The 25134-nt window shown below is 30.5% G+C and overlaps 4 protein-coding genes across 4 annotated transcripts; 3 read left to right on the top strand and 1 right to left on the bottom strand.

The window, feature by feature from the left end:
• Positions 1-4345: 4345 nt before the first annotated feature.
• Positions 4346-10230, top strand: LOC137931182 (uncharacterized). Its single transcript, XM_068774590.1, has 4 exons — positions 4346-4354; positions 4449-5591; positions 8715-8814; positions 10118-10230. Exons 1-4 carry the CDS (start codon positions 4346-4348, stop codon positions 10228-10230), a joined length of 1365 nt encoding a protein of 454 aa, XP_068630691.1.
• A 1774-nt stretch (positions 10231-12004) lies between these two features.
• Positions 12005-24983, top strand: LOC137930802 (peroxisome biogenesis factor 2-like). Its single transcript, XM_068774106.1, has 8 exons — positions 12005-12094; positions 12167-12244; positions 12958-13383; positions 14362-14583; positions 23234-23298; positions 23381-23541; positions 24225-24358; positions 24764-24983. The coding sequence occupies exons 1-8, from the start codon at positions 12062-12064 to the stop codon at positions 24905-24907; spliced, it is 1263 nt and encodes a 420-aa protein (XP_068630207.1). The 5' UTR covers positions 12005-12061; the 3' UTR covers positions 24908-24983.
• On the top strand, positions 17716-20395 carry Eaf6 (chromatin modification-related protein EAF6/MEAF6). The gene is made up of 4 exons (XM_068774188.1): positions 17716-18013; positions 18139-18342; positions 19543-19579; positions 19662-20395. Exons 1-4 carry the CDS (start codon positions 17873-17875, stop codon positions 20087-20089), a joined length of 810 nt encoding a protein of 269 aa, XP_068630289.1. The 5' UTR covers positions 17716-17872; the 3' UTR covers positions 20090-20395.
• Positions 20180-22442, bottom strand: LOC137930850 (osteopetrosis-associated transmembrane protein 1). Its single transcript, XM_068774187.1, has 5 exons — positions 22279-22442; positions 21909-22210; positions 21608-21840; positions 20979-21150; positions 20180-20308 (listed from the first exon to the last, which is right to left on the bottom strand). The coding sequence occupies exons 1-5, from the start codon at positions 22374-22376 to the stop codon at positions 20256-20258; spliced, it is 858 nt and encodes a 285-aa protein (XP_068630288.1). The 5' UTR covers positions 22377-22442; the 3' UTR covers positions 20180-20255.
• Positions 24984-25134: the final 151 nt, after the last annotated feature.

The following is a 25134-nucleotide window of genomic DNA, read 5'->3' as shown; positions in this document are numbered from 1 at the left end:
GTGTTGTCAAATCACATAAGAAACAGTTTCATTCACTTTATAATCTTTTCTTTTCGGTTTCATTTGTGCTCATTGTCACTTTTGTATTTCAATATTGAAAAAGAAAAAATAATTCACTCGAAATGGGGTTTAATTATATTTAACAAATTAACGTTATTTTTGCTTTTAACTCTTTTATAAATTATCAACAAACTAAAAAAATTACAAGTCAAACTTTGATAAAATAATACTTTTATGATTAATTATATATATTTTGTTTGCCTAAACATTTATTATAAGTATTTAAGAGTATCAACAACATTTTTGTATACTTACTTTAATACCTTTATTTCGTTTGTTTTACTGCACCGTAATTAACACATGCGTTATAACCTGGTCATCAATTAGTAATTATATTATTGTATCGTAGTGGCGTTCAAGGTTTAGCAAACCTTATAACTTTTATTAAAATAAAATCCTTTTTTAGTTTCATCACAATAAATTATATGAATTTTATCTTTTATCAATTATGAACTGATTTACATGAATCTAAATGCCTACGTCAACAGCTTAGAATTAGTAGATAAAATAAAATGCACCATTTATAGTTTTGTGCAAATTTTAGGGTTGGGAAATAATAAAATCGGTGTCTTAATGTAAATAAAAAAATTGTAAATAAAAAAAATATAAAAAAATTCTATAATGTTTTTCATTAAAATAAAATAAGTAACAATGTTTTTTAAACTTTTATATCAGCTTGAAGATTGGATATAAAGGCTTCTTATCACTTTACCAGATGATTTTTATCACTATATATTTTATTAGTATGATTTTCCTTGTCTAAACCTAGCCACACGGATACTTAGGTAACTACTGAATACAAGTAATTATATTTATAAACCAGCTAACCCGGTGGCTCATCTGCTTGTTCTAGCAAAAAGCTGAACGTTCGTGGATACATTTTTTTTTCTTTATACGTCCGATTCAAGTTCTATGTACACCCAGATTTTTTATGTTATTATAATACGGAGAATGTTTATATTATAATATACGTACAGTATTAAAATGAAAGCAGAAAAATTTATACAATTTATGATATTAAAATAATAATACTAGACGTAACTAAGCTATTAATATAAATACCACCATTAATGTCGAAGACAAAATATTTTTCGCCATCGTTTCGTTGGTCTTGTCATCATGTTAGTGTCTTCTATAAAATCAAAACGATCGCAACACTGGCCCCTTGAAGCTATCGCAGTGTAAGTTGCGCGGAGGTACCAAGAGCTTTCGACCCGGTTTCACACTATAACATACTTTTTCTTTAGTGCAGTACCTAGTCTAAGAAACGTAATATTAAGCTGGTCACACAACTAGATTTAAATGTAATAACTAGTCTAAGATATATAATCATCTAAATTCTGCAACGAGTCAAATTGAAGCAACGCGCTTCGCACAACAGAGTTTTCACATTGAACGTAATACTGACATAACTAAAACGCTACTTTTAAATAATCAGACTAAATTGCAAAAATTCCATGTTCGTTGTCAAATATATAATAAAAAATTAAATTTGCGACAAACTCAGATCTGCCTAAGAATAATTACACAATACATGAGGGATATGTATCGTAGAACTACGTAATCAGTTTTCATAATCTCTTCAATACTTGAAAGCTTGTTTTGATATATGGGACAGCGATAACACGCGCAATTATTACCACAGTTTTAATTAGACGATTACATTCGAAATTTCTTTAAAATTACGAATAATGATTTAACAATGTATTCTCATAATAATTAAAAAAGGGCTACTACAAATAGATGACATCGTGAGAAAAAAATATTATCTACTTGTGCCTCTGTAGTTTTGAGCAGCTAATGAAATTGTATTTTTAATGATGTTTCGAGATTACATTGTAGCGGATTGTACCTTATTTATAGTAAACAATAATTAAATATATGAAATAATAATTACATTATACAATATTAATATAATTATTATTTCGTAGCAATTTTGTTTGGATTCAGTTATGTAATGTTTTGAGTCGTCATGCAAATTAAAAGATTCAATAATATTATTTTCAACATTGTGGATGTACACTGTTGGATAGATCTTTTATTTTACTACGTTAAGCAGACCTTTGTTGTAATCCAGTGATTTTGAGCTATTCATTTGAAATCATTCGACAAGTAAGGTTGGCAGGGTTTTCTTTTTCCAGTTATGAATAGGTACTTTGCGTACCCAGCTACCATCACCGCCCGATGTAAATTCTCATTCCACGACCACTAAAATTTTTATTTTTAAAATTGCGAGTCGTCTCGTCGCTCGCAATATGTATGGCTCTGTTACTTCGTAGGTCTCCTTCCTAGTTTCAGATGATATCATTTTGTATTAGAAATTAACAAAACAAGAGGCGGTCTTATTATTCGAAACAAACTCTGCCAGACAACCTTTGGATGGAGATGAGACACATGAGGAAGAGGACAGTTTATTATTCATTAGTATATAGTCTATTAATAATTATTTTCTTACTTCTTTCTATTACTTTATGAAGTGATATACTGTAAAATATAATGAAGTCGAATTAAAAGAAAAGTATTATGCATTGGTAGGTGATATACTGTAATGAAACACTTAATTTTTAATATGACCCATACAATATTATCGACGGTTTATTTACGATGACGGTAAAAATACAATAACAATTTTATTAGCTTAATTGGAACATTACTTTATTTAGTAATTAACTAGATCTTGAATAGCATTAAGGCGACTGTAGATCATTTAAAGTAATTATTTATCTAGTGATGATAAAGGAATAATTTTAAAAAGATTTAATTTTACATTTTTTTTTTTTAAAAGTTTGAAACTTTTATTATATAATTCGAAAGGAATACTGTTTTGATGCCGTAGTGCTTATAATGGAAAATTATGTTTGCACAACACAAATGAATCAAGTACAATTACTTCTTATCTCTTTTTAAATTTTACTGGGTGTCAGCGTGTAACAATTTTTTACAATATAATGCAAAAACACCTTAATAAGTGAAATGCAATTTGCAATTGTCGCATTATTCGGTGCTCACACAACCTCTTTCTGCACTTAAACTGAACATGAGCGTTATCGCATACCGGCTTAAAACGTAACAGCCTTTAAAGAGACACAAAATAACACACATGATGTCTTAAAATTTCGTAATTACAGGATTACAAAATGTTTAACAATAAACCTCTTAATGTCTTGTTATTGTATTTGCTGATTACAAATAATGAAAATAGTTTAAATTTGTAATGCGATAGAGCCATTAAAAGTAGTATTATATCACAAATAGCTACTTCAATGGTACCGAAGTATTCTATAACATATGACATAAGCTAGATAAATCTTAAAGAATTGCTTTACTTTTCTAGCAAAAACCAAAGCCAACTAGTCTTTATAAATAATACATCAGTTTTATGTACTTACTACCAATAATTCAGAATCATAATTTCCAATAATAATATGAATTACTAAGAAATAGGTTACTAATTCTTCTACAAAATTATAAGAAAAAGGAATTAGAAACCAAGCATACGAAAATTTAAATTTCAAGTATATTTAATATGTTTCGGATTTCTGATCGTCTAGAACCCTCGAAGTTTTAGCCTTATAAGCAAACATTGATTTTAAAAATCGATGATTATTCTATTAATTTTGGTAATAATAAACAAATGAATAATTAGATTATAGGTATGTTAGTAAATAGATTTGTTGTGTACCTTATTTTTTCCAATTTTTTTTGTTATCCTGGCGTGTGTTGTGCTTGCTTTTCATTAAATTTTTAAATAAAATTAAACCCTTATTTTAATTGCTTTTTTACATTTGTATGTACTATTGTTAGTTTGCAAGCAATACTTTATAAAAAAAATTATGTCACTTAAATAAAATGCATTAAAATAAAAACCAATCACTTTCGTTATCTCCAGCGACTTACCATTTATTGTCTGTTACGCAGAATGTAACGAAGTTCATGATTAGTGAATTGAGTTTAATGCAATGTACATTGCGAGCTTTATACCTAAGAAGGAAACGATACTTAATGATTTACAATCTAATAGAACTAGATAACGAATCATACAGTGCACTAAGGCCGCGCCCACCGAGTATGCTGACGGCGAATGTGAAAAAGTGTGACCCGTTCTTACACATATGAGATCACTATATAAGACTTTGCGGGCACACTTTGCTCTCATTTCGAATTACGCTGTTTACCAAATACTATTCAGGTTCTTGAGTAAAAACATTAACTGAGCGTATTAAATAATCTGCTAGTAAACAAGATTTTTTTAATTTCACTCACATATTCGCAAAATTTTAAAAATATGAAATCGGTAAGCATTTTGTAATAACTGCATAAATTAAAGTACGATATTATAAAAGATTAATAACCATGATATAATTTTAATATTATTAATTTGTTTTCAGTTCATTATTTCAGTTACATGTCTTATAAGCGTGTTCGCTTATCATGACCCCGACTACAACTACCATCTTAGTCAGGTGCAGAAAATACAAGGATGTGGTGATTCCGGTTACTCATATCCTGTTCCAGCCACACAGCTTGTTACCGGTGCCGCTTCCAACCAATACGGTGGAGTAGCTTACCAACAACAGCAAGCGATACAAGCCGTTGCATACCAAGCACCTGCAGTGACTCAAACAAGCTACGTTCAAACCGCCGATCAAAACGAATTCCATGGATACGCAACCTCCGCTGGATTATCGTCAGCTTCTACATCCGGAAGGACTGTAACTCCTTTGGCAACATACGCACAAGCACCAATCTTATCTAAAGTGACCGCAGCTCCATTAATAGCTAAATACTCTATATTACCGGCCAAAACTACATATGTATCAAATAATTTACTTTCCCAACAGTCTCTCGCTTTAGAATCATCGAAGGCTTCCCTCAATTCATACAGCATACAAACTGGAGGGCCTGTAGTGTCTCAAGTTTTTGCTGCACCGTCTGTTCGATACGCAACATCACCTGCACTTAGAATCCAGCAAGCGCCTCAAATTTCAACAGCAAGTTATTCCAATCTGGCCCCGACCGTCGTAAACCAGTATCAACAAATTTCACCTGCCGCTGTTTATAGAGCGCCGGCCGTGGCACAGTACAGCTCCTCTTTATCAGCGGGATACAGCGCGCCAACGGTTGCGGAATACCACGCACGCTCTGGACAGTACAGTAGCCAATTAAATGTGCCTACCCAATACTCAACTTCGAAAATTACTCAATACACACCTACTACTGTTACTCAACACTCGGCCCCAGCGATCGCACAATACTCAGTACCAGCACAGTATACGGCATCAGAAGTTCAGCATTCTGCACCAATAGCTCAGTACTCCGCGCCCGCAGTCGCAGTACACCAATCTGCACCAGCAGTAGTTCAATATTCGTCCCCTGCAATAGCAGTTCAACAGCAATCTTTAGCGGCACCTGCATTTTCAGTACAATATTCTGCACCCACAGTAACTCAGAAATCTGCCGCCGCTATTGCAATACAAGGACAAAAATCACTTGGACTTAAAAACGTTCACACGGAATTTTTGGAAAATTATGTAAGTAAATTTATTCTTAATATTTTTCAAAATGTCTAAATATAATATTATTTATAACATTTTAATACGCATTAATTTATAAATAGTATATTAATACTAATAATAAACTCTACTTTTAATACACTGACCTTTGTGTTAAAAATATTTAACGATTCAAAAGTGCTGATAAATTCCTATTTGAATAAAAATATTTTAAAATTGAATTTGCACAGTCGGATTGTGTGCATTTTGTGAAGCTTTCGAAAATTTAAAAATTAGAGATAAAATTAGAGTTGTTATGTTGATAAATAAACACAATCAGAACACGCATATTGCAAATATGTAATTATATAAAACGCAGAAGATAATCACTGCACCCCGGGATATTGCTTGCTACACTTACGCATTACCTCACAGCCCTGCAATTTTATAACGTAATATAAACACATTGATCACTGATTGGATAGGTTCCGTCACATCGTAATCTCAATATGATTTATTTGAATTACATCAGTATCATTGAGTAACACTTAAAAATCAAATGCTACAAATAAATAAAGCGCATCTAAATTATCGTTATTTCAAAATATCTATTTTTATCCGTAATCATAGCGAACTAAAAGAAGCTTCTTCGTTATAAACTATATTTAATAATCAGTTACGACGTTGTAATTGCCATTCTTAATGACTTAATAACACAAATAAAAATGTAACCTTTGCTTCCAAATTATGACTATTAATGATTCAAACACATATTTTAAGGCAAAACTAATGTAACCAACTGTACAGAGTGATTGGTTATAAGTGTAAAAGCTTTAAAGAGTGAATAAATAGTTCATTTGCTGTAAATGGCACATCCTATCAAAAATATGGTATTAGAAATTCATAATAATGATGGCATATTAAGAAAAACCGTTTCCAAAATTCGTAGTCACTAAAGACTTGCAACTTTCAAAAGTTACAGGTCATTTCGCATTTCAATAAAAAAAAATACATATCTTTGAGATCACTTTATACAGGTGATTTAGATAGGTGTAAAAGTTTTAAACCTTTTTTTCTCTAGCTCTTTATATATACATATAAAACATTCTCGTGTTTGAAATTCTCCGAAACGGCTCGACCGATTTTCGTGAATCTTAGCATGCATATCCTCCAGGGCGGAGAATCGAACAACATCTATTTTCCATCCCCCTAAACGTTAAGGGTGGTCCACCTCTAAATTTTTTTTATTATTTTTCAAACATTTTTTTGTTCTATTTTTTTTAATACAGCATACAAAAATACATACAACCCTAAATTTTCAACCCTCTACGACAACCCTTATTTTTTATTTGTTAATTAAAAACTTTAATATTTTTGCAAAACAACGTTTGCGGGATCTGCTAGTATTCTTGCATGGATCACTTCCTTAACCAATTTTCAGAAAATTACTGACTTATAATTAAAATATTACAATATGTTAGTAAAATTCACAACTATTACATCATTTTACATTATATATCGCTAAACTATAAGTTATATCAAAGCCGTAATTTATTTCCCAGGCATTCATGCAATACCTTACCTGGGAAGTCAATGACATTCAACAGTAACAGTGTTAGTATTTATAGCAGGCTAACAGAGCTTGTGATCGTGTTGATTCGTTATCACAACTTGCGAATAGGTTTATTGAATAGTTAATTTAATTTATGAGAACAACTAAGCCAAGGACCTGCGTGGGCAATCAATAATCCTAAATGCATCCATTAATGTTATGTTCACCGAGAAAAATCACACGTTGATACTACATGTAATACTATTGAAATATGTATTAAGAACATGATATAAAAGTCAATAAAAAAGAAGGCTATGTAATAAAATTTATTCGCTTCTCATTTGAAAAAAATAATTACTTATATTTCACTCAACTTATGTTCAGTATAGTTAATAATTTTTAATCTTCTTTTTTATTTATTTTTTATTTGTTGATAATTAATAGTAAAAATTTTTTAAAATTTTTTAACGACTGTATTGTCAATAAATATCATGTAAAGCACCAAATTGACCTGAGACAAATATAAAACAGTAACATGATCTAATAACTATGCAAACGAGCCAGAATCACATCATTAAATTTTTTAAAAGTTGTATATTGATGCGTATTATTACATACAAAACTAATATGAAAAAGTCGCCAACTGTTCGTCGATCACGTGAAATAATTTGTATAATTCGCTTCCAAATATCATGCACCTAATATTTAACATACAGCAGACTTTTTTAACTAATTTTAAAGCTTTATCGATTTCAAACATGTTGAAAGACCAGTATGCTATTTTTGTCTTAGATAAAAACTTTTACGACTTTCTTGATTTGAAAACACTTAACTCTATACACATATGTACAAATCGCTGTTTTTTAAAAAAATCGATTTTATGTAATCTAATGCTTATTCTGTTGCTTCAGATATCATACGAGAGAGTGAAATATGTATGATCGTGTAGATACATATAGATGTCCAGTCTCACCATTTATAGCTTATATTTTTAACCTTGCTTTGTTAACTTCTTGATTTGATGATATGATAGGAAAGTGATCTTGGACATTTTATTACATAATAAATATTTCAATTATTTTTTTAGCTTACACCGGCTTTAAAATCTTGCGTGAAATGTTCTGATACTGTTCCATTTACATATTTCAAAGTACCCACGCATTTTGAACGTTTGAAATATTAAGTAGGATTTAAGTTATTCCTGTTCAGACATTATTACGAAAGACTTACATGAACGTCGTGTGTCAGTGAAAAGGATTGTAAGTGATATGATTGATTGAAATGCGTAAAGTGTAAAGGCACAATCCATACATCAACATTGAGCAATCATACGCTTTACAAATTTACTGTTATTGCAAACAGGTTCGATCTCAATTAACTAAAAACTGTTAGTATGTTTATTTCAAGATTTTTCGAATTATATTTTTAAATAACACCTAATTAAAACTAACGACACTAAATTTTTAAAAGTATGTCACATTATCGACTAGCGGTTATTTTGTATATAGAATATAATGTTTTAACATTAACTTCCACTTAGATTTCTTAACTCCATCATTATGAAACTTATAGCCTATGACAACTTGAATATTTTTTTTATTTATTTACAGGACGCCCATCCACGATATGCTTTTGAATATGGGGTAAATGATCCTCATACCGGTGATATTAAACAACAAAAGGAAGAACGCGATGGCGACGTTGTAAGAGGTAAAGTGCTATTCGATTTTATTTTTTTTATTATTGGTTACTTCCATATAGGTTAATAATTAATTAATAACTCAGCCCGTAATTTACTTAACCTTAAGTATATAATACTGTTAAGTATATCTTATCTTGCTTAGTTTTGTTTGTAAAAATATGGCTCACATGTGCAGAATTTGCCATCCACGGATTTTTACTGACGTTATTGCTACCTATAATGTACCCTTCAACTTTATAAAAAAATGCTTCGAAATATTCAATCCCTTATTGTGACACAATTTTTTTGACGAATAAAATAATTTGTTCAGCGACTGTGAAACGAGTAATGTGTTAGTGATTAAAAATAAAATAAGAATCAAAGGTTTGAACGCCTAGAAAGCATCACCATGACTGTCCTATCACACCAACAAAATGTATATATATACAATTAAGATGGTAAATGCCAATGCGTGAGCAATGGTATTTTCTGATTTGATAGCGCCTTGGGTAGTAAATAGGTAGTAAATTACAGTTAAGTAAAAATATTCCAAGGTTTTGTGAGAAGGCATGGTGCGTAAAATAAAAAGAAAAAATATTTTTGGAGTGCCACACTATTGGGATTATACCACATTATTTACCATTAAATGTCAGCCCAACAATATAAGGGAAATATTTTTTAGGTCAGTTAAAAGTTATAAAAGCAAATTTAATAAATGATGGTGATTTTGAAAAGAAAGCAATTTTAACATATGAATGTAGTAAGTGATGCTTCATAAAGAGTATTCACAATTCGACATCGGAACATTGCTTTAATGGGGTAAATGCTCATATGTCAAAAATCAGAAAACTTTTAAGCACCCCATTCCGTTCTTTATTACATCTATTTTCAATCACTCTGTATAAAGCAATTACTCCGTAATATGCTATATAAATTTATTCCTTCAATTGAATTTTGTTAGGCCAATAGCTTATGACAATACGAAGTCTGTAGTTACAGAAAGTAAACAATAATTAACTATAATATGTAATAATTCGAATTTTGGATAAGCCTTTTTTTATTACGTTATACTTTATTTCCGAAACAAGTGATTTTTTGATCAGGTGTAGCATATGTTAATTGACAGTAAATGAATTATACAATAACCCGTTTAAATCTTTTACACCTACCAGAGATTAACTATCACATATCCTTATATAATACGGTTAAATTAATCAAGATAAAAAGTTTCATTATTTATCCTTTTACTCCAATGCACTAATAAATAAATAATTACGCAACAGTTCCTTCAACGGTAACAACCTTGATCTAAAGATAAACATTTTTATCCAGGTCAGTATTCTCTAGTGGAACCGGACGGCTCGGTGCGAACAGTGGACTACGTTGCAGATTGGGAGACCGGTTTCCATGCCAACGTTCACAATAGCAAAGATAACCAACATTAACTGCTACGATTTCCTATATTATTAGTACTTACAATTGTGTAATCGCTACTTAAGAATTATGTTAAGGTATGTATATATAGTAAAAGTGAAAAAAATACAAAATGTAAATGTTTTTATTTTGTTTTATTATAATTAAAAACTAAAAACTACAGGCCACGATATGGTCGATATGATAATCTCACGCTGGTAACTATTATTTATAAGAACTATTTATTATAAATCCCTTTACAACATTTTATTACATTTCTTGCCGGTTATACATTACTTTTAAAAAATAAAATGCATATATTCAAAACAAGTGTGATCATCATAATTATAGGCATGAGACGAGTTTCATTCGACATGGGCCCCCCGATAAGCGTAACCTAACGTGGACGTCCTGCGCTTACAGAACCTTAAGGCGCCAGCTGCCATCTATTCTACATTGCCCACTACCACTTCAACTTGGCAATCCGCTAAACTATATACTTTCTCTTGTCTACGGATCTCCACATTCCTGAATCGGTTTCGTGCAGAAACCCCGAGCATAGCCCTATCAATGGCTCGTTGAGCGACTGTGGGTTTAACAAGAAGGCCAGAAGTGAGAGTCTAAGTTTCTGTACCGTAGGTAATTACACATTTGGTGAAGTTTCGTCTTTGGGCACTGTACTGATGTACCTATATTGCATGATATTTCATGCGCACACAAAAAAATTATTATTTAGGTACGACACATAGAAGATAGCTTTTTTGTCAAAATACGTGTATAAATACAAGTACTCAAGATATTGTTAACATATTCTACCGAGGAACGTTAATAATGAACAAATGTTATTTTCTTCGATAACTTTTTTCATACTTAGATAGTATTTTAGCAGTCCACTATTTAAATTAAGCTAACACCACATATTACAATTCTTAAGTAACTGAATTAGAACAAAATCTAAACGTACAAAGTTCGCACTCTGCCCTCTCAAGATTAGTTGAATAGCTAAAGAAGTATGTATTCTAAAGTTCTCATAATAAAAAAAATCACATATTTTCTGCTGATTAATTCTTTTCTTGTCAGTTGTGAGTTTGAAACAGATCTACTTCGATGATTTTGCCATATGGTTAAATCATATGCCCGTGCAAACATCACATTATTACGTATGAATCCGGGTTTCAAAATCAGTTCGGGTGCAAAGGTTTGGACAAACTTATATGTGATACGTAACAACCTAATATCAAGCTTTTTTGAATATCTCAACAACTGTTTTGTAGTGATCGATCTATTAAATCAAAATTTATAAACTCTGTAGTAACGCGTTAGATCTATTTTTTTAGAAAGAGACCGACTTTAATCATAAAATGTCAACCAGATCTAATTTTTATTCAACGTCATTTTTATTGTCCTACTCTTACTAACATGGACCTGGGCCCCAAAAGTCATACATTTCTATTGAGTACGTATTTTATTTTTTGGTAATAAACCCTTAATTATCATATTCAATAACATTTTTTAATTGTCAATAGGAGGAATCTTTTCCATGGCATAATAACTTAATTTTTTTATATAAATGAATAAGGCTCTATTTAATACTCTTTAACGTCCGATATCACAATAAAATTAAAACCTGATATTTTTTTTTTGGAAACATATTACAAATATAGAATAAATGTTTATACTGTTAAAAAACATATTTGTTATTCTTATGTATTTCTGTCTTTGGCAGAGCTACCGAACTGACATTTGTCTTTTTTAGAAAATAATTTCATCTGACATTCGTCAAAAACTTTGGTTTGTTGATGTTATGTAAAACATAATTACTTGAATGTCATTATCAAATAAAGTACACACAATAAAATCAGAATGACCATAACATATATACCCAGGGTTACACAAGTAATTTTTTTATTTTTTTTTTGGACATAAAGTTTAATAATTTTACTAAAAATATCCTTTATAAATTTTCAGTTAGATTCTGTACAGTTAGATGTCCAAATTGAGGATTTGTTTAAGGAACTATTATTTAATGCAGCAAAACATTTAGAGGTAAGGTGTTGTTTATGTGAAATTTAAGTAGGCTTATCAATACAAAAGTTAATAAAAGTAGTATTTATTCTTTTGTTCATTTAAGATCAACGGACTTCCTATGATGAATCTAAGTGAAAGATGGTGATGAGTCTAATTAGTAACATTACTAGTATTCAGCTACCTTGTCTTAACATGCAACAATTATAACTAAATGTTGTCCAATATGGATACAGATTTTGTATTTAGAAAACTATATCATTTGGTAAATGTCTAAATTAAAAAAAATACCGCATAAGTTTTAATCGAAAACATGATGACGTGTTTCACCCCTCCATGGGGCATCTTCGGGGGTTATGTTACACCGATTAGTGCCAAACACAGAGTCAACTCTGTGTCGAGTGGTTTAATGGTGGTAGTTGTGTTATTCGCATTGTTTGCCGCATGCACATTTATTAGCAGGTTGGTGGGCGGTGCACTTTGTTGCACGACTACCACTGCATGTGCAGAAGTGGCTAAATATTGGTCCTTTTCTTACTTAGGATGGAACTCCCCAAAATAATGCCTGATTCCATTAAATAAAAAATGATTTACATTAAGTAATCCTAAATTTTAAAATAAATTTGAAAAAAAACTGAAAGTAACACAAGATTTATTATTTATTGAATTTATTATTTTACTTTTGTTTGGTTTATATCATACAATATATGAGAAGTTTCTCCTGTTCTTTGTAGCCAGGAATCCTTCAACCGATTTTACCAGAGCTGGAACTACTATTGAGAACATGGATATTTAAATACTCACTTTACAATAAAAGTTGTACATTTGGCCAAGAAATGTTATCTTTGAAATATAACACCACAAACTTGTCTAAAAGCAAATTGTACTGGTATTATGGTTACACAATTGGTTTAAGGTATATAAAAGATAGAGCATTATATAGTTTAACATCAAATGTGAGAGTACAGAATATTTGTAACAAAATAGAAAGGGTCCAGATCATTGGTGAAATTTTTAACTTTTTGCGGTTCATACAAACAGGAAAATATCCTATCTTAATAGATTTTATTCTTGGACTTGAATTAACAGCAGATAAACTAGCAAGAGAAGATCTCTCGGATCTCTCATGGACCCGAGAATTACTTTGGCACAATCTGATAGTAAGTATTTCAATATTTAAAGGTAACCTTTTTAAGAAAATTAGTTATCTTTCTAGTAATTATTAATAATAATTTCTTTACTCTAGTGCAAAGGGGTTTTTGCACTCCCAGTAGGTAAAGGAGATTTTGAGGGGGAGAGTAGTGGCTTCAAAGGCAAATGGGAGTTATGAAATAGCTCAATTTTTGTTAACCACTTTAGTACGGTTCAGCAGTGCATGTATTAGAAAAAATGAAACCACTTCAGTATGATTGTAAACTGTCAATGGTCACAGGTGAATGTGCACAGCAGGCTCTTACCTGCTGAGAGTGTTTAGCATTATAAGTGGAAATTACTTATAATGTATTTAAGACAGCTTTTGTTTTTAACTCGGTATTTCCACATGTTTAGTTTTATTTTTATAAATGGAATATTGATTGGATGGCGACAGTATCTTTTCATTTCGTGCATCTGGTTGGTTGCGTTTATCAGAAACTTGTACTTGTAAATTTACCTGTCCCACACAAGTAAGTGTATATACAGTTGCATGTAATATTGCATGTTTTGGTAATTTTATTATAAAAACTGAACAATGTCAGTTGCACATTTCTCGAAATCTGATAAACACAGGTTTTTCTTTAGATAAAAAGTGCTGAGGAAATAATACTACTACTACTGAATAAATGTACACACAATATCATCTTGATACAATGCATTATGTACATCTTAAGTAATTAATTATATTTGCAGAGATTTTTAAAATTTCTTGGTTTGCCACTAAAGTAGACGCTCAGCCATGAGCATTCATATTACCGCCTACAACTAAAGTCGACACTTGGCTGTGGATAAGATTTGTGGTCAACGAGCACCATACTGAAATGTTTAAAAATCTTTGTTTCATTACACATATATATGCGGCTATTAAATAAATTACATTGAAAAATTTATATCTCAATTAAAATTTTCTTTACAAGTTGTTAAAGTTATTTTTAACATTCCAGGAGTTTATAGGAACAGTGGTGTCGCTGATTAATATATTTGGATTAAAAAGAAAACTAACCAATGCATTAAAATATGTTTGGTGGCAGAAACATGAGCGTTCAACTGGCAAATTAGGTTCTCCAGTAATGACTATAAACACAGTTTGTGCTTACTGTTCAAATAAGCCGGTTCTCCCACATGTGATGGGATGTTCACATGTGTTTTGTTACTACTGTTTAATGGTATAAATGATTTATTACTATTTCTGTATCTTTAACTAGTGCTACAGAATCACCAAAAATTAAGGCTGTTTATTTTTACAGGCGAACAAAACTGCTGACCCTCAATTTGCATGCCCAAAATGTTATTATAATGGCAATAAACCTTCTAAATTTGTCATAGTATGATTGACAATTTTACCAGAAATCCTAGGGAGTTATAGCATTTATTACGTTAAAAAGGATTGGTTAGATTTTAACAGGGATAAAGATTACACAGATATTTTATATAAAAATGTTGGAAATATATAAATAAACACTTAAATAATCGACTTTTCTTCAATAATGTTATATGAAATAAAGATTTCATCAGAAAGCGTAATTAGGCGAAGTAGGCCGCCTCCTACGGCCTTGCATTTATTATAGCTTCACGAAACCCTCAGACCACCAATGATCAAGTAATTTTGAGGTCAGTACTTAAATCGTGACCACGGCAATGACAAGCACAGCAAAAGAAGTTCATCCACAAAATTCTCGGAAGATACTGTATGCAGGCAACTTCCAACGGGTCCCATTGCAAATCAATGGTTTAGGCGTAAATCAGCAAAGGAAGTCATACGACTGTAATGATGATGCCTGGGGCGTTGCAGGAAACAGCTGTAAATTCTTCAAGCATCTTCAAAAACTGTGAAAAAATATGGTAATATCGAAATATTGGGTAGATCTTGGGAACGAAAAGTAAAGAGACCGCGAATGCGCCCCGTCCGTGTTAGGCCACGCATATCGATTGATTACGTCTTAAATTCTACTCTACCATTTTAGTTAAACATAATCACTACAACAAACAAGTCACTAAGAAAGCTTCTTTATGGATTAACTGTTTTAAGAGTTCCAGGAAGTGATCAGGCTATCAAAACATTCATATACACAAATAAAATTGAAGGGTCTGTTTGTAATATTAAAATACAAGCTTTTAACTACATACTTATGAATTTATATACGGTACATATACTAAAATATTTTTTTTTATCAGTCAGTTTGTTCCGGCGAATCATGAAGTGGCTGCACCTATTGTGACGAGACGTACTGGCAGGTAGCTGATGTAGTAAAGAGTTACTTTGCTACTTTATTTTAGAAAAATTCTAAATATTTTTTTCTTGAATACGGTTCCCTCAAACTTAACATATTACTTGTACATATTATTATTATATATACTACACACACTTAAGCAAAATAGATACATTTCGCACAAGTGCACATTAAAACAAACCTACATAGGATAGTTTCTTAAACCAACAAATTGAAATATCACATTCTGTTTACTTTAAAACTTATTTCCTGAAACTTTTTGTTAAGATAAAGTTATATTTAAATTCGTAATTTGTCACTACTTATGTTTTTATTCGCACGATAGTAACAGCCACAGATTACCTGTTGGAGAGCGGTAACTCTAGCCTCAAAGTTTTTGTTACATCTTGGCTTTATAAGGTGCTATTCCTACAACGATATTCCACCAAAAAGTTGGTATCAAAAGTTCCTGTTCTTGCCCAAGATGACTAAAACTAACTTGGGTTACGAAAGACTTTCTTATTCAAAATCTATTAACTTATCCTTTAGCGAAATCTCTACCTAGTCGAGGTTCGCGAACTTCTACTTGTGTGTCCTTTTGGTCTCAGACAGTCCTGCTCAAGGGAGGTAAAAGTTCAAGGGAGTGCTGTAATTACGAGAAAAAAGAAAGAAAACTTATTTCCTCGGACGAAAAATTAATGTACGATTCGATAGGTTCTACCTCATAGATGATAACTGATGTGAAGGAAAAAGAAAATTCTATATGGAACGCCATTACATAATGCTTGTATTTATCAGTTACATACTATTTTAGTTAATACTATTCATACAACTGCCGAAATATCGTAGAAAGTGCACACTGTCGTGAGGCTAGTCCTGTTGCACTTCAGCCGTTGATTGAAGTCTGTCATCAAGACTTATTTTCGCAACGGTCAGAACTATCGGGTTAGTAAGCTGCCGATAAAATATGAATGTTCAAGTGACAGCCACACTGATTGAGTTAAAGCATTATCGTAGCCTTGCTTAAGGGCGGTGGAGATGAAATCTGAACATATCAATAGTTTTAGATAGGGGCAGTCTGATAAAAAACTATTCGCTCTCAAGGTACGGTACATAAAACCATTTGCCACACGTAAGTCGGAAAAAGTGTTATCCGAGCGGGCGAACTAATGTCATATACCATTTAAACAACGAAGTGTTGTGTTTAGCGCCTCCTTATAGGGTACTAGAATAGTATACTTAGCAGTGTACTTTTGCGCTGGCAGTTATGTAGATATAAATAATATATAAATATTACTTCAAAAGAGTAATGCACAAATTTAATTGATATGTTTAATAACATGCTGTTCATTATTTTTACACAGTAAAAAATGTTAAGCGTGTTCTCATACTTAAAAAATCACACACTGTCAATGCAAAAATTATTGTGTATACCGCGTAATGCTTTTTTCACCTTTAATAGATAAAACAACTACAACGGCCTCTATATTGAAATTGATTTGAAATAGTTTTACAAATTCAACCTTAAACTATATTCTTGTATTATTATACAAAATAAAAAAATAACTAATAAACGTACACATTTTTAATAAGCAAGAAATAAATTCTACTCTTACTATGTCAAGTAATTTAAATATCAAAAACTCAATACTTGTATTATAGTTTAAAACTTGTTTATTTAATTTGAAAAAATTGTGTCAGTAAAGTTTTCTGTTTTTGTCGAAAAAGAGTTTTGTTCAAGTGTTCTCGTAAATAAAGAATCGTAGTTTCATTAGGTTATTTTATGGTAAAAAATGTGACAGTCGTACTTAAGTTATTCGACTTCGAATATTGCTGACAGACTTTTATTTGGTATTCAAGTGAAAGCTGATTATTGTTTTTTTTTTTTTATTAAATTTGATATCTTTTTGAAAATTAACGTTTTTTTACAGAAAGATTTTGATTCATTTCAACTCTCGATTCACCTAAACATATTTAAAGAACTCTTATTTTTATAGAAAACTATTTAGTATTTTGTTACTATTGCAACAATGGCGAAAAATTTACATCTACTGCGCTAAAATAATAAAACTTTTAAACGTCATTGTCAAAATGCGCGTGTTGAATGACATTATAATCAAATAAAGTAGTGTTAGCTAGTGTTTATAAGCTTTTGTATGTACCTTTTATAAAACACAAATAGATTTACTACAGTAGGATTTAGTTAAGTTATGGAACAATAAGAGATACAAAAATAGCCGTCGAGATGGTTGTTTCACCGCAAAGTCCTGCTAGCGAAGCCCCAAATGTGCAAGGGTCTAAAACCAACATGGCGGCTAAACAAAGTTCTGTCGCTGACACAAGAGCAGAACTAGCAGAATTGGTAAAAAGAAAAGCAGAAGTCGCTGTAAGTATTATTCTTATGACCAATATTAATATATATGTTTATCTTGTTTATTTACAAAAAATTGTCACAGTTAATAATTTAATGAATGCTTAAAACTGTATTTCAAATTAAATCTTCTTTTAAAGGAAACTTTGGCTAATTTAGAACGACAAATTTATGCTTTTGAGGGCTCTTATTTAGAAGATACACAACTTTATGGTAATATTATTCGTGGATGGGATCGCTACCTCACAACTAACAAGAGTACAAATTCTAAGGCAGATAAACGTAATAGAAAATTTAAAGAAGCAGAAAGATTGTTTTCAAAATCTTCAATAACTTCAATGGCAGTAAGTAAATTTTTTACATATAGTTGTAACTGCAATTTATTATTAATTATCCCTGATTATGTCTTCCAGAATCTTATTTTGAATCTGTGTCTACATACATTGAACTATTTTTTTTAGAGAAATCAGTTTTTTTAGTGTAATGGATAGAATATAATTAATAAAATAGTAAAAGTAAATGTATTATTTCTCTATGACAAACATTACCAGGTCTCATAAGCTCCTTTTACTGAGTACAAATGGTTAATTGATTGTTATTTTCCTTCATGTCAAGGACTAGCTATGGATAAGTAGCATGGACAAAATCCAAACAATACTTTTATGGCAACTTTTTCAAGAAGGTATTCTTGCAAATGTAAACATGGAATTATTATAATATAGGATGTCCAGATATATATGTATTTAAAGTTATCTTTTTTTATTTAAATATACATCTTGAGTGGTGACAATGAACCTGTAAATGTGGTATGGGTAGGACCTTACCAGATGGACCAACATCATCAAAGTGCAGGTAGCCGCTGGATGGAGGTAACGCTAGGGTGGTCATTGTGGCAATCTTTGCGGGATGCCTATGCCTTGCAGTCAGCATCTATTACTTGACATGAATGAATATATCTATAATTTGAATCTTATATGTAAGCCAAATTCTTACTCACACAAGCAAGTATAGCTATCAATGACACTGAACCTTGCTAATCACAGGTTTTTATATGTTGGCTGTATTCTTAAATGACCTTAATGTTAAAATTTAAAATTTATTTAAAAATTATAGTAAGGTAAATACATATTTTATAATCAAATTACTAAAATTTATTTTATGTGAGTAGACAAACTTTGAAACAGAGGACAGTTACTTGAATCATGGGAACCTTTGGATCTCTGATGATATTGTTTGTTACACTGCTAATAAAATATAAGAAGAATCTCTGAAATTGAATTGTATTGGAAGAGTTGATAATTTAAAAATAAACTGTTAAAGCTACTTCTCACGCATATACAATAAAGCCAACACTCCCAAGTTTACATGAATATGCATTCAGATAATATGCACTAAACAAAATTATTGTACACTTATGCTACTTATATTGTATGTTTTACCTTTATTGAAATGTACAATATATTTCACATGACTAAAATTTCTAAGTTTGTCTGAACTTTATTGCAACAATGACTATTAAGCTAATATTTTTGTTGTGTTTACAGGCAGTAAGTGGTCTTGTAGATCCAGCAGAGGCTAAAAGTAAGACTAATATTTCTTGTCAATTAAAAATATCAATGTGTCATCTTAATAATATTTATGACATTGCTATTTTTCCTAATAGATGAAAGGAATAGTGAAACAGAATCTCAAACAAATGAAGATTCATCAGACACACAAATAAGTGGATTAAACTTAGGAAACCTAAATCACACAACAATACATGGCTCCACAGAAAGTATCTCATCCAAACCATCTGGAAAACAACACACTAATGGAGCTATTGAAAAGGCAATGAGTCAAACAAAACAAAGTGCAACACAAAAAATAGCAGCTGCTTCAGGAATGCTACAAAAATCATTTAACAGTGATAGTAAAATGCTTTCTGCTGTGGGTTTAGACAGTAGACCAGGAACACCAAAAGATAAGGATACTAGTTTAGGAATCACAAATAAAGGTAACACTACACCTAACTCATTGAAACATAAACTGACAAATAATAACAGTAACAATGTGAAAAAAAATAACAATAAAAAAGCTAGACACAGATAGGTGTGGATGAAGACCGTTATAAACTATGTACAAAGCAATGGATTTATAGTAAATCACACTGCCTACCGATATAGATACTAAAATAAAACAATAAATAATGTTTTACGTTTATATATAACATTATTCTCCTTACATTATCTTTGGTATAACTTCAACAGAATTCATTTTAGTCTTCCCTTCGATGTACAGATCTTAGTATTGTTTGTTTAATCCTTGATTCTGCAATATAAAAACAACATGCATGTATTTGATTACTGTTAATAATTCCTTATATATTAAATTAATAAAACACAAGTAACAAAATATGCTTTGATCTTATTTAATCCCAATGATAAATCACATAGATATAATGTGGTTATGATTTATTTATGTGTAGGTTGAACATTCAATGCCCTGTCACCTCTATTTGCAGAAACTAAATGGCATTTACACACTTGTCCAATATTTTATATCTAGCATCTAATCATAGTCTCAAAAATAGACTACTGAGTACATGGTAACTAAATTAAATGAATGTAAAGGATCTTCAAGTGAAGAAAGCTATTGTAACCCAGTTTCCAGCAAGAAAGTTTTTTATTTAGTAAGGTTTTAAGCTACTTTCTATGTGAGATTTTCAGGCAGTCCCTGTTCATTTCAGAAAAACAGGGTTTAAGTTTATAAGAGCAAAAGAGATTTCTTAAAAATAATTATAATACAACTGAAATAATTTTATTATGTAGATTGTGTGAATTGGGTTTTCACACCAAAACCAGCCGACAATGTTTTATTATTTTATAAATATTTAAGAAAATAGATTCAGACTTAAAAATATAGTATTAATGGACATGTTTTTTTTACATTATTTTAAATATCTACAAGACAAAACTGTAAAAGTTATTAAAATACTTACGTTTTAGAACTTTTGGCAAGTCTCTAATTGGCCCAAAAAATCTCACTGACAAATAAAAAATTATTGGTAAAAATGATATTAATCCAGCACTGCATAAAAACACTATTTCAGGTGACCTTCGTAACTTGCAACAATTAAAAGATTTGCTCCAAATACTTCTTGTTGCATTCATCTGTGAAAAGAGAATACATCTAACGAATGAATTTGTATTAAAATGTCTCATCAACATTTAAATATTTAATACCTAAATTATACAAAACGGTAACAAAGCCTTCATTGGTTTGAGTATCATATATTATTACATAAGATTCCCCAAGATATGTTAGACCTTAGTTTTAACTCTAAAATAAAAATAATCTCATAGCATTCAAGAGTTTTCCGGTGCTTGATAGATGTGGAACTTGGTCTGTTGACTCATTAATGTAAATTATATTATAATGTATACAAAATTATTACATTTCATTTAAAAAGAGCAAGTGGGGAATTACTAGCCAGCTCTTCTCAGCAGATCTGCATTCCAAGCCAGTTGTAGCTTACTACTTAAAATGTTAAAATAATTACCAATTCAAATGTATGTATACACCTACTTAATAAAAGATAACTTGAATTAATTTTTACAAAGAACTCACTGAATCTACTATATCCATACAAATATTGTCAACCCCAATAGAATCAGTACTTAGTAGAGCTAAATAAAATGAATCCAACTGAAGATAAAATTGCATGCACTTCTCACACACAGTGCTATTTTTATCTGGGTTGTAATTAGTCAGAAAGCAGTTTATAGTATCATTATACAGTTTGTTAAAGTGCTTTGTATCATTTTTCAATACAGGTTGGTTGCCAGTCCAGTTGAAACAATCTGCACATAAAAAAGTTATTAAATAATGTTTGGTGTGTGTCAATATATTTTTTAATAATAGTACTTACTATTACAGTTCCCTTTTTCCCAAACTGACAAAATACTGTCATGGTATTCTAATACCACATTGAGTCTATCATGAGACATAAAAATGGACTTGCAAGATGTACCATTTACTACAGTTTCTAGTAGTTCTTTGTATTTGTTGTGGAAAGTTACATAGTGAAAAATACAATTTTCACACAATCTCACAGGTCTAGCATTTAAAATAGAGCACATGGTTAAATTGGAAGCACTTTGGGAAAAAGACTCAAGAATGTCAAAACATTCTTTGGGATATATAAAAGAGTCTTCTTTTAAATTATTATGTCTGAAAAAGAGTACAAATGTAATACAGTTTGTTTCATGCATTGATTTTAAAAAATTTAAATAACTTACGAAATGAGAAAATTTTTATAATAACTTTCACCGCTGCTGTAAATTTCAGCTCTTAAATTGTAAGGATATAATAAAAACATAATATATAACTTGATCATTGTTACAAATATTCACAATACGAATCAGTGTTATCTTAAAGCATAAACACTGACAACTGTTTCCAAGAATAAAAGAATTTACAATGATTTATTAGCACAATTGTTACTCAAACATATTTAAGGTATAAATTTTACTGATACTAAAGCTAGATTGACAACAGAAATATTTTGGTTTTATTTGACAGTTGCTGACTTTTCCATGTAAAAGCTGTAGTTATAAACCTGCTCCATTACTTTTTAAACATACATAAAATCTTTGTTAGCAATTTAATTTACTTAATGGATCGTAAATAATTAAAATTCGTAAGGTAATATTATCGACCAGGTAACAAATTGGTACATAAAAAAAGCAAAATTTTTACCCAAAAAAATCACGTACAATATTATTCTCTCCAGGATTTTCCTATTTTAAACCTAGTTTTTAATATTTGAAATAATTATACTAATTAGTTCTGATTTATTTTGTGCAACTTTTTTTCTAATAGCAATTAAAATAAAGATTATCTGTAAATAAATCATAAAAAGCCATTTAATTGTTTAGACGACTATCTCAGTTTTTTGATCTTTGATAAAGAAAACAAATATTAATATGAAATTTAAAACTCGCAATAAATTTAATATAAGAAAAGAAATTTTAAAATAATTACTTAATTTTATTTCTTAATATCATGCAGACTTTTGTCCTTTGCCTAATCAACGAAGGGATTAAGAAAACGTCAACGTTCCAGTGGCTGTCTAAATACTAATATATTATTCATATTATGAATTAAAAAATTTCGTGTACGAAAATTAGCGACTGCAGACTAGTATTTTAATATTTATAGGGAGAAATGGATATTAATGCACCCACGCCAGAGGCTTTGCAAAGAAAGCTTTATTTTTTACTCGAACAGTTACAAGATATGGCAAGAGAATTACCCCCGTAAATGTAACTTGTAATGATTTAGTATTATTATGTTTTGATCAAAATGTTCCTTGAAAGATAAATTTTATTTAAATTTCAGGAAATACCAAATGAGAGTTCCAATTGAATTGCTTTCAGGCTTAGCAAATTGCTTGCTAAATGATACTATATTTGAAATTGTAAAAGGACTAATGGAAATTCAACATGTCACTGAAAAACATTTATATCAGCAAAGGTTACAAATAATAAACAAACACACTAGTGAGTTCGTTTTTCTTTTTGTATGAAGTATATGTTTTTTGTATTATTTTGAAGACAATTAAGTTTTCAATAACACTTGGTGTACTGTCTTATTTCAACAGACATGTAAATTGTGGCACTCATTTGTTTGACAAGTATCAAGACTGTTCAGAATAATATTACCTTGTTAATACGATCTTTGTTTCATTGCTTGTTACTACAAAAATACAATTTTGTTGATTCAGTCCTGTTAACTCATTTCTAGAGAATACATCTTTCTGGGGAGAATACTAGCTATTTAAAAGTAATGTTTCGAAAATTATTTGAAACTGCAAAAGTCATTATCACTGTTTAGCCCAAAAATATGCCATAGTTGGTAAGCTTGGTAGGAGGATTGAAGATCTCTGTGTGGTATGCAGAGGATGTTGCTCATCTTCTGGAAACTTGTGGGAGCAGTGGCAATCGCATATAATTAATGCATAACATTGTGTGAACCCATGACCTAAAATTACAAGACTTCGACCTCAACCGCTGAGCTACCACTGCTCAACATCAAAGTTAAAACAGCCTAAATTATAATTTTATTAACCGACCTAAACCAGTGGTACCAAATTTGGCACAATTTCTGACAAGGGTAAATGAAAACATTGTTTAAATTATATCCAGTAGTTTTTAGCTTAATAATTGTAATTATATAATTTCAGTGGAAATTCAGGAGATGTTAAATAACACATTGAGCTCTGAGCAACAAGAAATTCAAAAGAACAATTTATTAAAAAGGCATAAAGAAGAAATGAAACAAACAGATATGAAATTAGTTCTACAATTAGATCAGAAGGTAACTTTTGCCTTGTATTTTCTCCTTAGGACCTCTATTTAGGATAATAATTAAGTCTTTTTATACCAACATAATTTTCATTTCATAGTGTGCAAAAATAATTCTGTTACAAATGTGGATGTGGATCCCTTTGGATTTAGGCCACCACTTTTTTTTTCTTATCTGGTATATCTACTCTATCTATGTAGTGAAGGTCACTCAATTTTGCTCTGCTTTTTCAATATCATGATGAGACCTCCATTTTCTTGGTTTGCCGATGTAAATTGACTAATTTTCTCTATTTAACTGGAGACTTGTTTATTTGATGTTGTGTCAAACTATTTTTTCTTATTTAACTTCTTACAAAGCTGAGAAGGGAATTGATTAAATGATTTTTAGTATTGTGGTTTATATGATAATTTTCAGGTTAGTGACCAACAGGACACATTAGAAAAGGCAGGTGTGCCAGGATTCTTTGTAACAAATAAACCTATAGAAGTAAAGGTACAAATGTATTTACTAGATTTCATATTGAGGTTAAGTAAAATGGATATTCCCCAAGTAAGTTAATGTAAAAAAGAAATAATCATTTTTTAAAGTACTTTTATTACATTCTTTTTTAATATAATTGGTGTTTTATTTATTTAACACTGCCTTATATTGTATTTCAATTTACAACTCCACTTGTTTGTAGTTACCTTGGCAGTTAAAGTATTATATTTTTTTAAAACAATAAAACCCAGACCTATTCACTAATTCATTAATTAATCTCCTGTTAGAAGAATTACCAATACAGT

The sequence above is a fragment of the Battus philenor genome, unplaced genomic scaffold (assembly GCF_028537555.1).
Source record: "Battus philenor isolate CCGP_79_NKW_IND1 unplaced genomic scaffold, ilBatPhil1.0.hap1 SCAF_7, whole genome shotgun sequence".
Taxonomy (NCBI): Eukaryota; Metazoa; Arthropoda; class Insecta; order Lepidoptera; family Papilionidae; genus Battus; species Battus philenor.
This window is presented reverse-complemented; position numbering and strand designations above follow the sequence as displayed.

Excerpts from the sequence above, each read along its gene's own strand:
- LOC137930802 (XM_068774106.1), top strand. The coding sequence starts at position 12,062 with ATGACCATAACATATATACCCAGGGTTACACAA. Across the intron at positions 12,095-12,166 it reads ATATACCCAGGGTTACACAA|TTAGATTCTGTACAGTTAGA; the intron begins GTAATTTTTTTA and ends ATAAATTTTCAG. Across the intron at positions 24,359-24,763 it reads TTCTACAATTAGATCAGAAG|GTTAGTGACCAACAGGACAC; the intron begins GTAACTTTTGCC and ends GATAATTTTCAG.
- Eaf6 (XM_068774188.1), top strand. The coding sequence starts at position 17,873 with ATGGTTGTTTCACCGCAAAGTCCTGCTAGCGAAGCCCCAAATGTGCAA. Across the intron at positions 18,343-19,542 it reads CTTCAATAACTTCAATGGCA|GCAGTAAGTGGTCTTGTAGA; the intron begins GTAAGTAAATTT and ends TTGTGTTTACAG. Across the intron at positions 19,580-19,661 it reads AGATCCAGCAGAGGCTAAAA|ATGAAAGGAATAGTGAAACA; the intron begins GTAAGACTAATA and ends TTTTCCTAATAG.
- LOC137931182 (XM_068774590.1), top strand. Across the intron at positions 5,592-8,714 it reads CGGAATTTTTGGAAAATTAT|GACGCCCATCCACGATATGC; the intron begins GTAAGTAAATTT and ends ATTTATTTACAG. Across the intron at positions 8,815-10,117 it reads CGATGGCGACGTTGTAAGAG|GTCAGTATTCTCTAGTGGAA; the intron begins GTAAAGTGCTAT and ends ATTTTTATCCAG.
- LOC137930850 (XM_068774187.1), bottom strand. The coding sequence starts at position 22,376 with ATGATCAAGTTATATATTATGTTTTTATTATATCCTTACAATTTAAGA. Across the intron at positions 21,841-21,908 it reads GGAAAAAGGGAACTGTAATA|ATTGTTTCAACTGGACTGGC; the intron begins GTAAGTACTATT and ends TTTTATGTGCAG. Across the intron at positions 20,309-20,978 it reads CTTGCCAAAAGTTCTAAAAC|AATCAAGGATTAAACAAACA; the intron begins GTAAGTATTTTA and ends TTTATATTGCAG.